The 15,949-nt window shown below is 43.9% G+C and overlaps 1 protein-coding gene across 1 annotated transcript in view; it reads right to left on the reverse strand.

Annotated features, from left to right (window-relative positions):
- Positions 1-7,452, reverse strand: part of LOC139239238 (ras-related protein ORAB-1-like) — a 39,786-nt gene extending 32,334 nt beyond the window's left edge. Inside the window, exon 1 of the mRNA XM_070867930.1 lies at positions 7,185-7,452. Within this exon, the coding sequence (XP_070724031.1) occupies positions 7,185-7,207 (23 nt within the window). The 5' untranslated portion in view covers positions 7,208-7,452. The remainder of the gene's footprint in view (positions 1-7,184) is intronic.
- Between the last annotated feature and the right edge of the window lie 8,497 nt (positions 7,453-15,949).

Here is a 15,949-nt window from a genome sequence, read left to right on the forward strand (position 1 = left end):
TCCTGGTTTTATTTTTACTCCAGACAGGGATGTACAATTGAAGTTTATCCACGTGATATTTAAATATCTGCCATTGCCTATCCATCAACCCTTTAAGCATCATTCGCCAGTCTATTCTAGCCAATTCACATCTCATACCATCAAAGTTACCTTTAAGTTCAAGACCCTAGTCTCTATCAAGATGGAGTGACAATTAAGAATTCTACCATATTATGGTCACTCTTCCCCAAGGGGCCTCACACAACAAGATTGCTAATTAGTCCTTTCTCATTACTCGTGACCCAATATTTCAGTCCTTCATTGAACTCATCCCTTTTTGGCATGGAAGCAAGTCATCCTCGATACAAGGGACCACCTTAAGAGATCGTGGAGTGTGCACACCCACTGTAGACTACAGTCTAGTCAGCAAAATGGGTACTTGGAAATGTAACCTTTTTCAAAAGGTTGTGACAACCAACTCACAACTGAAGAAGTTTAAACAATTAATAAATCAGCATCTGAATCTTCAGATTAAATTACTTAATGTTCAAATCATTCCTTAACAATATTCAATTTGCCAACACTATTAGTACAAGAGTGAAATACTGCAGATGCTATTAGTACTGTCCATGGCAGCAGTGCAAGGGCACTCCCTACAAGACTGATAATTGGAGTCACTGCAGCAAGTTTTAGAATTACTGGGATATTAAGTCAGAGCTCAATACTGCAAAAATGGTGTCAATGGGTAGCTATTCTGTGCAGTGTACTTTGCCCCAAGCATAAATATTTAAACCAGTCACCAGAGAATTGCATCGCTACAACAAGAGATTAGCTAGATAAGTATGGGAATTTGCTCCAGCAACATGATCTTGGGCAATGACATTTAAAATGTGGGGCAAGAGAACCATTTTAAAACCACACTCGTGTCAGCATTATTGCATAAAAACCAGATAGCTTTAATCTAGGTTTGATCAGTTGACATCCACTAGTTTATTAACAGATATGAAGAGGAGGAAAGAAGGGTCACTACCTGGATTTTTTTCTTCCATCCCACATTAACCATTTTTGTCTCCTAGGCAGCAGAGTTTTAAAAACTTAAAATGAATATGATGTTGCCACATCATTTTGTTCACATCCATTTTAAACTGTTGGATCAAGTCTGGCAAGAAGCCAACAATGGAATGCAAACACTTGCTATTACAGCACTGCAAGAATGCCATGCCAAGTTGTTATTGATGTGTTGGCCATTTGCTTCATTGATAGTGCTGCTCAATAAATGGTTCTTGGTGACGTTTCGTTACTCAGAGTTTCAGCCAGTCTGTTGCCAAAGGTTGTGCGCGCCACTTAGAAACAGCCATTTATAAACAGCACAATGCACCCAAATGTCACTAATTGCCATCAACCAATGAGGTGAAAGACTCAAATCTCTGACAAAGGTTAACTGCATCTCTCTCCACAGATGCTGCCCGATCTGCTGACTGTTTCCAGCATTTTTCTGTTTTTATTTCAAACCTCACTGAATTGATTACTAGGTGGATGTGGAAAGAACTCACTGACATAAAAAAGGATTTAACACATCAGCTTTAGGTAGGCAGTGAACACCTAAATTAATAAATCCAGACATTTGTTATTCATTTTACCATTATTTGTTTAACAGGGAAAGCCATTATTGGAAAGATTAGAAAGGGGATTTATACAGATTTTAAACATTTTATTCTTTTTGTCAGCTATCTATTTAAAATGAACTCTACTGTATATACACACTTCATTATAAATCCTAATCTACCTTTAGCAAGCAGTTTCCACCAACAGCACATTAGGAAAAAACCTAGGAAACAGATTTGAAACCAACAATGAAAGTGAACACAACCACTGCTTTTGGTCAGGTCAGAGAGTTATCCCTCCCTCCCCCAATCACACTAAACCCAGCTATCTGCTTATGTTTGAGCCACATTGTCTGTTTATAAATTCTGTTTGGTAGCTCTGGGAGATGGCCGTTCTTGGCAATATCAAAGAGGATCTCTGGATTATTTGTGGAACAGCCTGTTAATTTGAAGACAATTTGTCTTATTGAACAAGGTCTTGATTCTTGCATTCATTCAGTGCACCTCAATAAAGTGCAGACTATAAGCACAGTACATGGGGCCCAAATTTCCCCAACCTGTTTTTCTGGCACCCTCACTCAAGATGCGCTGCTTTTGTCTGCCTAAGCATGCCGGAAAAAAAGACCTCTATTCTGGCCGCTCCCCAGCCTCTCCTCCGTTGTGGCGCCGCGTGGCCCTATGGATTGGGGGCAGACCCAGGTCCCGCGCTGAAAACAGTGCCAGGACCTCTGCACATGCAAGCTAGAATCTGCACGCATATGCAGTAGCTCCTAGCAGGCTATTTCTGCAAATGCGTGCTGCAGGCTGTGTGGGAGGGAGCCGAAGCACACCGTCCCTAGCCCTGGCCAAATGGGTTACCTCATCGGCGGCCCACTGCATTCCCCAAGATAGGACTTTTTTTTTTTTATTTACTGACTAATTTTGGTGCTTTAGGGGCAGGTTCCTTCTATTTTGTTTTATTTATTGATTGCTCATTACTTTGCACTTTGTTTGGTGCTTTAAATGTAGCTACTTGCACCAATTCCTTAATTGTAAGTAAGGTCTTTGTGCAGACAAAATTGGACACATACGATACCCCAAGTTAGTTTAGTACAACTTTTTTCTGGCCAAATTGGCATAAATGGTGTAAGTGGCTGGGAACACCTCCTTTTGATAAAAAAAACTGACCTAACCCAATAAAAAACTTACGCTGCGCAAATTAAATGGCCATATTTGCAACGAAGATACACCAGAAAAATCAAGTTATATCAAAAACACTGCAACTCACAGGGAAATTTGGGCCCAGGGTTTCTACCCAAGATAAGCACGGTACTTAAAACACCAGGAGTTGCAACTTTGAAAGTGACATTAATACAAATGGAAAAGCAACTGCCAGTTTTAAATGTGGATGTTTCACATGTTGGGGACTGGACTTGGAAAGTCTCCTCTCTCCTGGCCATCATCCTTGATAGGGCCCTGCATCATTCCCAATTAGTGAATCTTGTGGAAATTGAGAATCTTGCAGGAATTAATCCAGGGGGGGGCAGCAGCTATTCTCAGCAAGTGGGAACAAGCACAACCACCACTCCCTCAGGTGTCCCAGTCCTCCATGTAGGTGTAAAACCCCCAAGGTGCCACTTAGAGACAACCCTAGATTATAGTACATCAAATGCTTTTATTCAAAAAGTGAAAAATCTAAATTTTCCTGGGGAAGATATGTTTTTAAATCTAGTCCCATTACAAGGATATCAAACAATGGTGGGCATGAAATGGTGGCACTCAGCCCACATGGACTGAAACGGCCCTGCCAAATCCTGGTTGTCCCCAAGCTATACATCACTTTTGGAAAGTACCACCGCATGTTTGGTAATTACACCAATTTAAGCGATGCAAGAAGATTGTGCAAGAAACATACTGGTACTACTGTGAGCCCAGTCTGGTGACCACATTCAACACAGGCAAGGTAATACTTGGGCACAATTCAATAAAGCCCTAGATTTTAGCACATTTGGTATTGGAAGAGAAACACTACACAACTGCAAACTTCACCAGTAATGGAATCAGAATGGTTACAGCACAGGAGGCCGCCATTCTAGCCCTTCCCCCATAGCCCTGCAATTTCTCACTTATTCAACTCCCTTTTGAAAGCCACAATGGAGGCAGATTCCACCACCGTCTCTGGCAGCACATTACAGATCCCAACCACTTGGTGTAAAAAAGTTTTCCCTCATATCACCTTAGGTTCTGCCAATCACCTTAAATCCATGTCCCCTGGTTCTCAACTCTTCCGCCAATGGGAACAGTTTCTCAATCTACTGCCCAGACCCCTCATGATTTTAAACTCCCATCAAATCTCATCAACATTCTCTGCTCCAAGGAGAACAACCCCAGCTTCTCCAGTCTATCCACATAACTAAAGTCCCTCATCCCTAGAACCAACCATTCTTGAAAATGTTTTCTGAATCCTCTCTAAAGCCTTCACATCCTTCCCAAGTGCATTGCCCAGAATTGGACACAATACTCCAGTTGTGGCCAAGTGTGTTTTATAAAGATTCATCATAACTTCCTTGCTTTTGTACTAAAACTCAGGATCCCAAATGCTTTCTCAACCTGCCCTGCCAGCTTCAACAATTTGTGCACATATAATCCCAGTCTCTTCATGCAACCCTTTGTTTATATTGCCTCTTCTGCTACCAAAATATATCACTTCACACTTTTCTGCATTAAACTTCATCAGCCACATATTTGACCATTCCACCAGCCTATGTCTTGAAGTCAATCACTATCCTGCCAAATTTTGTATTATCTGCAAATTCTGAAATAGTGCCCTATACACCAAAGTCATTAATGTGTATCAAGAAAATCAATGGCCCCAATACCAACCAACCCCTGGGGAACACCAGTGTACCTTCCTCCATCCAAAAAACCACTAACTATTACTATGTTTCCTGTCACTTAGCCAATGTCATAATCCATGCTGCCACTGTCCTTTATTCCATGGGCTTCAATTTCTCTGGCAAGCCTATTATGTGGCACTTTATCAAACACCTTTTGGAAGTCCTTGTACACCACATCAATTGCACTGAATCAATCAAGTTAGTTAAACAAGACTTGCCTTTAACAAATCCGTGCTGGCTTTCCTTAATTAATCCGTACCTGTCAAAGTTCTGGATTATAGTTTCTAAAAGCTCCACCACTACCGAGGTTAACTGACTGGCCTGTAGTTACTGGGTTTATCCTTGCATTTTTTTGAACAAGGATTTAACATTTTCAGTTCTCCAGTCCTGACACCACCTCTGTATCTAGGGAGGATTGGAAGATTATGGCAAGTATCTCCACAATTTCTACCTCAGCATTCAAGGATTCATCCCTGGGTGACATCTATTTTAAGTAGAGCCAGCATCCTCCTGGAATTTTTTTTTTAATCCCATTCAATATCTCAACTAGCTCCTCTTTCACTATGACTGAGCAAAATCTGTTCATCCATAGCACCAGCAACCCATGCTCCCCCCACTGACAACATTTAGCCACCTCCCCCGAAGGGGGGGGGGGGGGGGGGGGAAGGGGAAGGGAGGAAGAGCAGATTGTCACCACTGCAACAAACAAACCCCTCCCAGGACCATGGCAGAGAAAACTTGGACCACCTTAATTGGAAGTTTAGCATCAGCAATGAGTTCACCTGGAAGAGGTGCCACTGATGCTGCACAATGATAGTTAGAAATAACTCAAATTGACCTGTTTCAAATTCTTCAGCCCTTTTCTAAGCTTCATTTCACCAACAGTCACTTTTTGCTGTAATTGGGACATAACACTTTGTATTTTGCACTGTTCTCAGGGACCAAGGCAATCCTTTCCTGCAACTATCCTGTTACACAAGAACACAATAAGAGTAGGCCATGTGTCCCCTCAAGCCTGATCTGCCATTAACAACATGGTTGATCTTCAACCTCAACTCCACTTTCCCCACAATCCTTCAATTGCCTGGAGTCCCAAAATCTATGCACCTCCATCTTGAATAATCTCAACAGCTCAGCATCCATAACCCATTTGGGTAGAGAATTGTAAAGATTCACAACCTTCCAAGTGAAGAAATTTCAGTCCTAAATGGCCAACCATTTACCTTGAGAAATTTCCTCTCATTCTAGACTCTCCAAATCAGGGGAAAGCAGCCTCTCAGCACCCCATCAATCCCCACAGAACCTTCTGTTTCAATTAGATCACATTCTTCTAACCAGAGAATATCAGCTCAAACACACTTGTAATGGGACAACCCTTCACTCCAGGAATCAAATGAACCTTCCTTACACCCCCTCCAACACATGTATATCCTTCCTCAGGTAAGGAGACCAAAACTGTACACAGTATTCCAGGAAGACACCCTTACTCCCTAACCCTCTTTTGACACCCATTTCTAAAATATTGTTGACAAAATTGTATTGTAAACTACTACATTCAAACAGTTGCTATTTCCCCATATCCAGTGTAAAAACATGTTGAACTGATCTAGGATAAGCAATTTATAGGCAGCATTTACAAAATTGAAACCACAGGCCAAGGGCTTGTGCCAAAGTTTTTTTCACACCTAAAACAAATCTAGAATATACTCAGCAAGTCACAAGATTACACAGGAATGCAAAGTGGATAACATCTCAATACTATATAGCCACATCAATGTTTCCTATGAAAGCATTATTTTATTCTAATTTTAAAAAGTACCCAACTATTTGTATAGACAATTATTGTAGCTCCTAAATAAATTGGTCTATAGAAAACAGACACTCAAAAATCACACTGAACCCAATGCACATGTGATTAATTGTCAGATCACATCCATCAAGATTAGCTGGTATGCACCTTGGATCACCAGGCCATTGCCACAAGTCAATCTATACACCCATTCTTTCCCTGTGAATCCCAAAGCAACATTAAAAAAAACACAAAACTAAAAGGTTTTCCTTTTAAATAAACACAGGAGTAAATTCTGTGCATCAAAATGATTTAAAGTGGGGGCAATCTTGTACTAAATATCATGGAATACTTTATATGCAGATACCAAAATTCCTCAATACACAAACCACACCAACCTTAGACACTTATTGATGTGTGTATTCACACAATCAAATCTCATCCCCCAACCATCTCCTTCACAGAAGCTAGACATTATCTCAGTCCAGATCATTTCAGAAACAAGATATTAAAACCAGGTGTAGTTTCAAGTGAACAAATGTTAATCTGTGCAAACGTTTTAAAACTTTTTTAATGTTATCACATTTCCCTGCAATATAAAGTGGAATTGAAGCATTTTAAATGCAGATTTTAATTTCATTGACATCCCCTGCTATATAAAATTGGAATTGAAGCATTTTAATGGAGATTTGACATTAGCTGCAATATAAATGGGGCACTTTAGTTTAATAGAGATGTTATTTTTTCCTGCAATATAAATAAAAGGAAGCACTTTAGTGCAGGGGTTTTAAATCAGTTTTGCTGCAATATAAATTGGAATTTATAAGAGGGAACACTTTAGTGGCGGGATTAGAAGTCCTATTCCTGCAATAAATTGCCTTTATGGAGGGAGTCTGCAGCCACCCAGCAGCACCTGTTCTTGCCCCCAATACTCACTATTCCGGATTCATGGCTGACATTTCACAGGCGGCTCACAGGGAGGAAGCTTCCTTTGTCCCCGGGGGTTGAGCTGAGGCTGAGGCGGGGGTGCGGTGCCTGGGGCCTCGGTGGGCTGGGAAGGGGCTGACACTGAGGCGCTGAGGCTCCGAGCTGCGACGGTTTTCCCCCTGCCCCAAGATGGCGGCTGCGGCACTCCAGCTGATTCTCGCTCACTGACGGACTGCTGGCCCACCCCGCCTGCGCGCTCAGCTTTGTCCGCCTCGCGCGCCTGACAGACAGGTGCCGCCGCCCAATCGCCTGCTCGGTCGCCGCACGGCCCGCCCACCCGCGCGTCTGACAGACAGGCGCCGCCGCCCAATCGCCTGCTCGGCCGCCGCCAGGCGCGCCCACCCTCCCTGCGGCTGACAGGCAACGCCGCCGCCCAATCGTCACGCCAGGCCCGCCCCTGACAGGCAGCGCCGCCGCCCAATCGGCACGTCAGGCCCGCCCACCCGCGCACTTGACAGACAGCGCCGTCGTCCAATCGCCACGCCAGGCCCGCCCCCATCTCCCCGCGCACTTGACAGGCAGCGCTGTCGCCCAATCAGCGGGCTCGCCGCTGCCCGCCGCTGCCCGCCCCCCCCGCGCGCCTAACAGACAGCGCCGTCGTCCAATCGCCTGTCTTCTTCGCTGCCCGCCCAGCCCGGTCCTGGCCAATCCCATGGCGCCGAAGGGGGCGGCGCCGCTGCAGCAGCACGTTCCTCTGAGGCGCGGCCGGACCCCTGACGTCATGTTCGAACGTGGCAGAGCGATCACGAGGGCAGCGGGGAGTCACGTGGGCCCCGGCTTTTAAAGCTGAACGCTCTTAAAGCAAAATGCCTCCTTAAAGCTGCCTCCTTAAAGCAGCTGCTTGAAATTTAGAAGAAGGAAAGACTTGCATTTCTGTAGCGCCTTTCACCACTTCAAGACGATCCAAAGTACTTTACAGTCAATGAAGTCTCTTCTTCTTAGGCAGTCCCCGGAGTCGAACATAAGAACATAAGAAATCGGAGCAGGAGTCGGCCATTCGGCCCCTCGAGCCTGCTCCGCCATTCAATACGATCATGGCTGATCTGATCATGGACTCAGCTCCACTTCCCCACCCACTCCCCATAACCCCTTACTCCCTTATTGCTCTAAAATCCATCTATCTCCGCCTTAAATATATTCAATGACCCAGCCTCCACAGCTCTCTGGGGCAGAGAATTCCACAGATTTACAACCGTCTGAGAGAAGAAATTTCTCATTTCAGTTTTAAATGGGCGGCCCCTTATTCTGAGATTACGTCTCCTGGCTCTAGTCTCCCCTATGAGTGGAAATATCCTCCCTGCATCCAACTTGTTGAGCCCCCTCATTATCTTATAAGTTTTGATAAGATCACCTCTCATTCTTCTGAACTCCAATGAGTAGAGGCCCAATCTGCTCAACCTCTCTTCATATGTCAACCACTTCATCTGCAGAATCAACCTAGTGAACCTTCCCTGAACTGCCTCCAATGCAAGTATATCCTTCCTTAAATACGGAGACCAAAACTGTATGCAGTACTCCAGGTGTGGCCTCACCAATACCCTGTACAGTTGTAGAAGGACTTCTCTGCTTTTATACTCTATCCCACTTGCAATAAAGAAGCCTTCCTGATTATTTGCTGTACCTGCATACTAACTTTTTGTGTTTCTTGCACAAGGACCCCCAGGTCTCTCTGTACTGCAGCACTTTGCAATGTTTCTCCTTTTAATTATAATTTGCTTTTCTATTATTTCTGCCAAAGTGGATAACCTCATATTTTCCCACATTATACTCCATCTGCAGATTTTTTGTGTCCTCCTCACAATTTGCTTTCCCACCCATCTTTGTATCATCAGAAAACTTGGCTACATTACACTCGGTCTCTTCATCCAAGTCATTAATATAGATTGTTTATAGTTGAGGACCCAGCACCGATCCCTGCAGCACCCCACTAGTCAATGTCAACTGGAAAATGACCCATTTATCCCGACTCTCTGTTTTCTGTTAGTTAGCCAGTCCTCTATCCATGCTAATATATTATCCCCAACCCCTTGAACTTTTATCTTGCGCAGTAACCTCTTACGTGGCACTTTATCGAATGCATTCTGGAAATCCAAATACACCACATCCACTGGTTCTCGCTTATCCACCCTGCTCAAGAACAACTTGCTTCCACACTAAAATGAGTTCTCAGGTGGCTGATGAGTCCATTGCGGGACCTACAGACCCTGTCACAGGTGGGGCAGACGATGGTTGGAGGGACGGGTGGGTGGGGTGCTTGATTTGTCGTGCGCTCCTTCCACTGTTTGTACTTGGCTTCCGCGTGCTCCCGACGAAGAGACTCGAGGTTTTCGGAGCCTTCCCGGATGCTTCTCCTCCACTTTGAGCGGTCTTGGGCCGGGGATTCCCAAGAGTCGGTGAGGGTGCTACATTTTTTCAAGGAGGCTCTGAGAGTGTCCTTGAAGCATTTTTTCACTTTTGCAGTGTTGTCATTGCTGTAATGTAGGAAACGCAGCAACCAGTTTGCACAGAGCAAGTTCCTACAAATAGCAATGTGATAATGACTGGATAATCTGCTTTTGTTATGTTGATTGAGGGATAAATATTAGCCAGGACACGGGGAAGAACGCCCCTAATCTTCTTCGAAATAGTGCCATGGGATCATTTACGTCCACATTGAATTTTTGCATTGAATTAGATTGACTTTCAGATATTCAGGGTTGCTAATAAAGAGTGCTGGTGAAAGTTACCAAGAGTCCTGTGACATAATGTTTTTATAAAGTAAAAGCTACTCTCCAAGGTTTATTATTTCCTCATTTTTCAACGTGCTTAGAGTAGTGTACCCTTAATTACAAAGATCACTAAAGTGTAACCTCAAATAGAATGTCAGATATGGCAATATCATTATCAATCAATTTAAAATGGTCACTAAAAAAATGAGGAAAGAGGTTATGAAATATTTCTTTACACACAGAGTTAGTGCATGGGCATGCTTTGTCACAGGGAGTAAATAAGAATTAGGAGCAGGAGTAGGCCATTCGGCCTCTTGCCATTCAATGAGATCATGGCTGATGATCTACCTCAACTCCACTTTACCACTATCCATCATCATAGGCAGTCCATTGGAATCGAGGAAGACTTGTTTCCACTCCCAAAGTGAGTTCTTTGATGGCTGAACAGTCCGATACGAGAGCCACAGACTCTGTTACAGACATTCGTCGAGGGAAAGTGTCGGTGGGGCTGGTTTGCCGCGCGCTCCTTCCACTGCCTGCGCTTGGCCTCTTCATGCTCTTTGCGTTGAGACTCAAAGAGCTCAACGCCCTCCCGGGTATACTTTCTCCACCTCGGGCGGTCTTCGGCCAGGGTCTCCCAGGTGTCAGTGGTGATGTCGCACTTTACCAGGGAGGCTTTGAGGGTGTCCTTATAACGTTTCCACTGTCCTCCTTTGGCTCGTTTACCATGAAGGAGCTCCGCATAAAGCATTTGCTTAGGGAGTCTCGTATCTGGCATGTGTACTATGTGGCCTGCCCAGCGAAGCTGATCGAGTATGGTCAGTGCTTCAATACTGGGGATTTAAGTCTGGACGAGGACACTGACGTTGATGCGCCTGTGCTCCCAGGGGATTTGCAGGATCTTGCGGAGACATCGTTGGTGATATATCTCCAGCGACTTGAGGTGCCTTCTATACATCGTCCATGCCTCAGATCCATACTGGAGGGCAGGTATTACTACAGCCCTGGAGACCATGAGCCTGGTGGTAGATTTGAGGGCCTGGTCTTCAAACACTCTTTTCCTCAGACGGCCGAAGGCTGCACTGGCCACTATCACCATATCCCTTGATTCCCTTAATATCCAAAAATCTAGCAATCTCTGTCCTGAATATACTCAATGACTGAGCCTCCACAGCCCTCTGGGGCAGAGAATTTCAAAGATTCACCACCCTCTGAGTGAAGAAGTTTCTCCTCATCTCAGTCCTAAATGGCCAACCCCTTATTCTGAGATAATTAGGCAGACCTTTGTAGGATATAGAGTCACTGAAGAAGGTGCAAAAAAGATTTACAAGAATGATACAAGAAATGTAAGGTTATACCCATCAGGAAAGGATGAACAGGCTGGGAGGTGACCTATTAGAGTTCTTTAAAATCATAAAAGATTTTGATAGAGTAGACACAGAGAGAGTGTTTCCATTTGTAGGGAAGAGCAAAACTAGAGGTCATCAATATGAGTCATCAAGAAACTGAATAGGGAATTCGGAAGAAACTTCATTACACAGAGAGTGGGGAGGATGTGGAACCCGCTACCACAGTTGAAGTGAATAATATAGATGAATTTAAGGGGAGGCTAGACACGCATATGAGGGAGAAGGGAATAGAGGGTTATGCTGATAGATTTAGATGGGAAAAGACGGGAGGAGGCTCGAGTGGAGCATAAACGCCGGCATGGACTGGTTGGGCTGAATGGCCTGTTCCCGTGCCGTATATCCGATGTAATCCTATGGACGTACAGAGGAAGATGGGGAGAGATCAGAGCAGTGTATGTAGAGCCAGCAGACACAAGGGACCAAATGGCCTCCTTCTGTACTACAAATTCCAGTGGAGCATAAAACAATTCCTGGAAGGGAGCGTGAGACTAATTACTCAAAAGCTGATGATGTGATGGTACGGGATGCTGCCCCAATGAGTTCTTCTTTAAATGCTACGACTATCACTCTCATTCACCCGGGATCCTATTAATAGAATTACTCATATACTTTGCAGCACTGTATCATGCGCATGAATCATTTTATTACATTCTACCATAAATAATTTTTCCTTCCGCATCACCTTTTAAACAACAACAACTTACTTTTATATAGCACCAATTAAAAAAAAGAAAGACTTGCATATAACGCGGCAGCCAATTCCACACAGTAAGCTCCCACAAACAGCAATGCAATAATGACCATGTAATCTGATTTTGAGTTCTGGCTGAGGGATAAATATTGACCAGAACATTGGGGAGTAGTCCCCTGTTCTTCTTCAAAATAGTGGCCGTGGGATATTGTACATCCACCTGACAGGGGCCTGGCTTTAATGTCTCATCCAAATGACGGCACCTCTGACAATGCAGCATTTGCTCAGCATTACACTGGGTGTGTCCATCTAGATTATCGGCTCAAGTCTCTGAAATAGGAATATGAACCCACAGTCTACTGACTCAGAGGCAAGTGTGCCACCCACTGAGCCACGGAATCACAGTGTTGAATTACACATCCAATATATAGAACATAAAAAATAGGAGCAGGAGTAGGCCATACGGCCCCTCGAGTCTGCTCCGCCATTTAATACGATCATGGCTGATCCGATCATGGACTCAGGTACAATTCGCTGCCTGCTCCCCATAACCCCTTATCCCCTTATCGGTTAAGAAACTGTCTTAAATTTATTCAATGACCCAGCTTCCACAGCTCTCTGAGGCAGTAAATTCCGCAGATTTACAACCCGCTGAGAGAAGAAATTCCTCCTCATCTCAGTTTTATTTTAAGATTATGCCCCCTAGTTCTAGTCTCCCCTATCAGTGGAAACATCCTCTCTGCATCCACCCTGTCAAGCCCCCTCATAATCTTATATGTTTCGATAAGATCACCTCTCATTCTTCTGAATTCCAATGAGTAGAGACCCAACCTACTCAACCTTTCCTCATAAGGCAACCCTCTCATCTCTGGATTTAACCTAGTGAACCTTCTCTGAACTACCTCCAAAGCAAGTATATCCTTTCTCAAATATGGAAACCAAAATTGTACACAGTATTCTAGGTGTGGCCTCATCAATACCCTATATAACTGCAGCAAGACTTCCCTGCTTTATACTCCATCCCCTTTGCAATAAAGACCAAGATTCCATTGGCCTACCTGATCACTTGCTGTACCTGCATACTATCCTTTTGTGTTTCATGCACCAGGACCTCTAGGTCCCGCTGTACTGCAGGACTTTGCAATTTTTATCCATTTAAATAATAACTTGCTCTTCAATTTTTTTCTGCTAAAATGCATAACCTCACACTTTCCAACACTATACTCCATCTACCAAATTTTTGCCCACTCACCTAGTCTGTCTCTGTCTTTCTGCAGATTTTTTGTGTCCTCCTCACACATTGCTTTTCCTCCCATCTTTGTATCATCAGCAAATTTGACTACGTTACACTCAGTCCCTTCTTCCAAGTCATTAATATAGATTGTGAATAGTTGGGGTCCCAGCACTGATCCCTGCAGCACCCCACTAGTTACTGGTTGCCAACCTGAGAATGAAATTTATCCCGACTCTCTGTTTTCTGTTAGTTAGCCAATCCTCTATCCATGCTAATATATTACCCCAATCCGTGAACTTTTATCTTGTGCAGTAAGCTTTTATGTGGAAGTCCAAATATACCACATCCACTGGTTCCCCTTTATCCACACAGTTTGTTACATCCTCAAAGAATTCCAGCAAATTTGTCAAACATGACTTCCCCTTCATAAATCCATGCTGACTCTGCCGAACTGAATTTTGCTTTTCCAAATGTCCTGCTACTGCTTCTTTAATAATGGACTCCAACATTTTCCCAACCACAGATGTTAGGCTAACTGATCTATAGTTTCCTGCTTTTTGTCTACCTCCTTTTTTAAATAGGGGCGTTACATGCAGTTTTCCAATCTGCTGGGACCTCCCGAGAATCCAGGGAATTTTGGTAAATTACAACCAATGCATCCACTATCCCTGCCGCTACTTCTCTTAAGACCCTAGGATGCAAGCCATCAGGTCCAGGGGATTTATCTGCCTTTAGTCCCATTATCTTACTGAGTACCACCTCCTTAGTGATTGTGATTGTGATTGTGTTAAGTTCCTCCCCCCCTATAGCCCCGTGACTATCCACTGTTGGGATATTTTTAGTGTTCGCTACCGTAAAGACTAATACAAAATATTTGTTCAGAGTTTCTGCCATCTCCATGTTTCCCATCACTAATTCCCCGGTCTCGTCCTCTAAGGGACCAACATTTACTTTAGCCACTCTTTTCCTTTTTATATACCTCTGGAAACTCTTGCTATCTGTTTTTATATTATATTTAGTTTACTTTCATAGTCTAGATCTTCCTTTAATCCTTTTTTTAGTCATTCTTTGCTGGCTTTTAAAAGCTTCCCAGTCTTCTGTCCTCCTCCTAGTTTTGGCCACTTTGTATGCCCTTGTTTTTAACTGGATACCGTCCTTTATTTCTTTAGTTAGCCACGGATGGCTATCTTTTCTTTTACACCCTTTCCTCCTCACTGGAATATATTTTTCTTGAGAGTTATGAAATATCTCCTTAAATGTACACCACTGTTCATCAACCGTCCTACACTTTAACCTATTTTCCCAGTCCACTTTACCCAACTCTGCCCTCATACCTTTGTAGTCTTCTTTATTTAAGCTTAGTACGCTGGTTAGAGATCCAACTTTCTCGCCCTCCATCTGAATTTTATATTCAACCATGTTGTGGTCTCTCATTCCAAGGAGATCCTTTACTAGGAGATTGTTTATTAATCTTGTCTCATTACACAGGACCAGATCTAAGGTAGCCTGCCCCCTGGTTAGTTCCGTTACATACTGCTCAAGGAACCTGTCCCTTATGCAAGGAACCCGTCCCTAGGAACTCTTCCTCAAGGCTACCCTGACCAATTTGATTTGTCCAATAAATATGGAGATTAAAATCATCCATGATTATATCTGTTCCCTTTTTACAAGCCCCCACTAGTCCTTGGTTTATTTTCTGACCAACAGAGTTGCTACTGCCTATAGACTACGCCCACCAGTGACTTTTTTCCCCTTATTATTCCTTATCTCCACCCAAACTGTTTCAACATCCTGATCATTTGAGCCAATTTCTCACTATTGCAGTGATTCCATCCTTTAACAATAGAGCTACCCCACCTCCTTTTCCTTTTTGTCTGTCCTTCTGGATTGTCAAGTACCCCTGAATATTTAGTTCCCAGTCTTGGTCACCTTGCAACCACGTCTCTGTTATGGCTACCAGATCATACCCATTTGTAACTATTTGTGCCAACAGTTCATCTAATTTGTTACGAATGCTGCATGCATTCCGATAAAGAGCTTTTAAATGTGTTTTCTTACCATTTTCTCCTGCTATGGCCCCAGTTTCTGATACACTCTTATGTTTATAGATCCTGTCCCTTCCTGTCACGCTCTGTTTTCCTTTCCCCCAATGCTACCCGGCTCTATCGCCTTCACCTTGTTCTTTGAGCTTTTAGGTTTCTGCCCACCTGAACTGCCCCACTGCCTCCGCCCCCCCACCCCCCCACTAAATAGTTTAAAGCTCTCTCTGCAGCGATTGTTATTCGGTTCGCCAGGACCCTAGCCCCGACGGAACAGCTCCCTCTTACCCCAGTACTGGTGCCAGTGCCCCAGGAACCAAAACCCATGTCTCCCACACCAGTCTTTGAGCCACGAGTTTAGCGCTCTGATCTTATTTAACCGATGTAAATTTGCTCGTGGCTCAGGTAGTAATCCAGAGATTATTACTGCTATGCTCATAATAAAGGATGAAACTGAGTACTGTGTACAATGAGCAGTGTGACCTTAGCTCCTTTATTAAGACTCCAGAGTGCAGGTACCTCGTGGGTGGCCTGCTTATATACCGTGCTCCCATGGGATGCTGGGATCCCTTGGGACTCCAATAGGTAGGCCCTCTGGTGGTGGTGTAATACAGGTTACAAGGGGTTAAATAC

This window comes from Pristiophorus japonicus, chromosome 26 (assembly GCF_044704955.1).
Source record: "Pristiophorus japonicus isolate sPriJap1 chromosome 26, sPriJap1.hap1, whole genome shotgun sequence".
Lineage (NCBI taxonomy): Eukaryota > Metazoa > Chordata > Chondrichthyes > Pristiophoridae > Pristiophorus > Pristiophorus japonicus.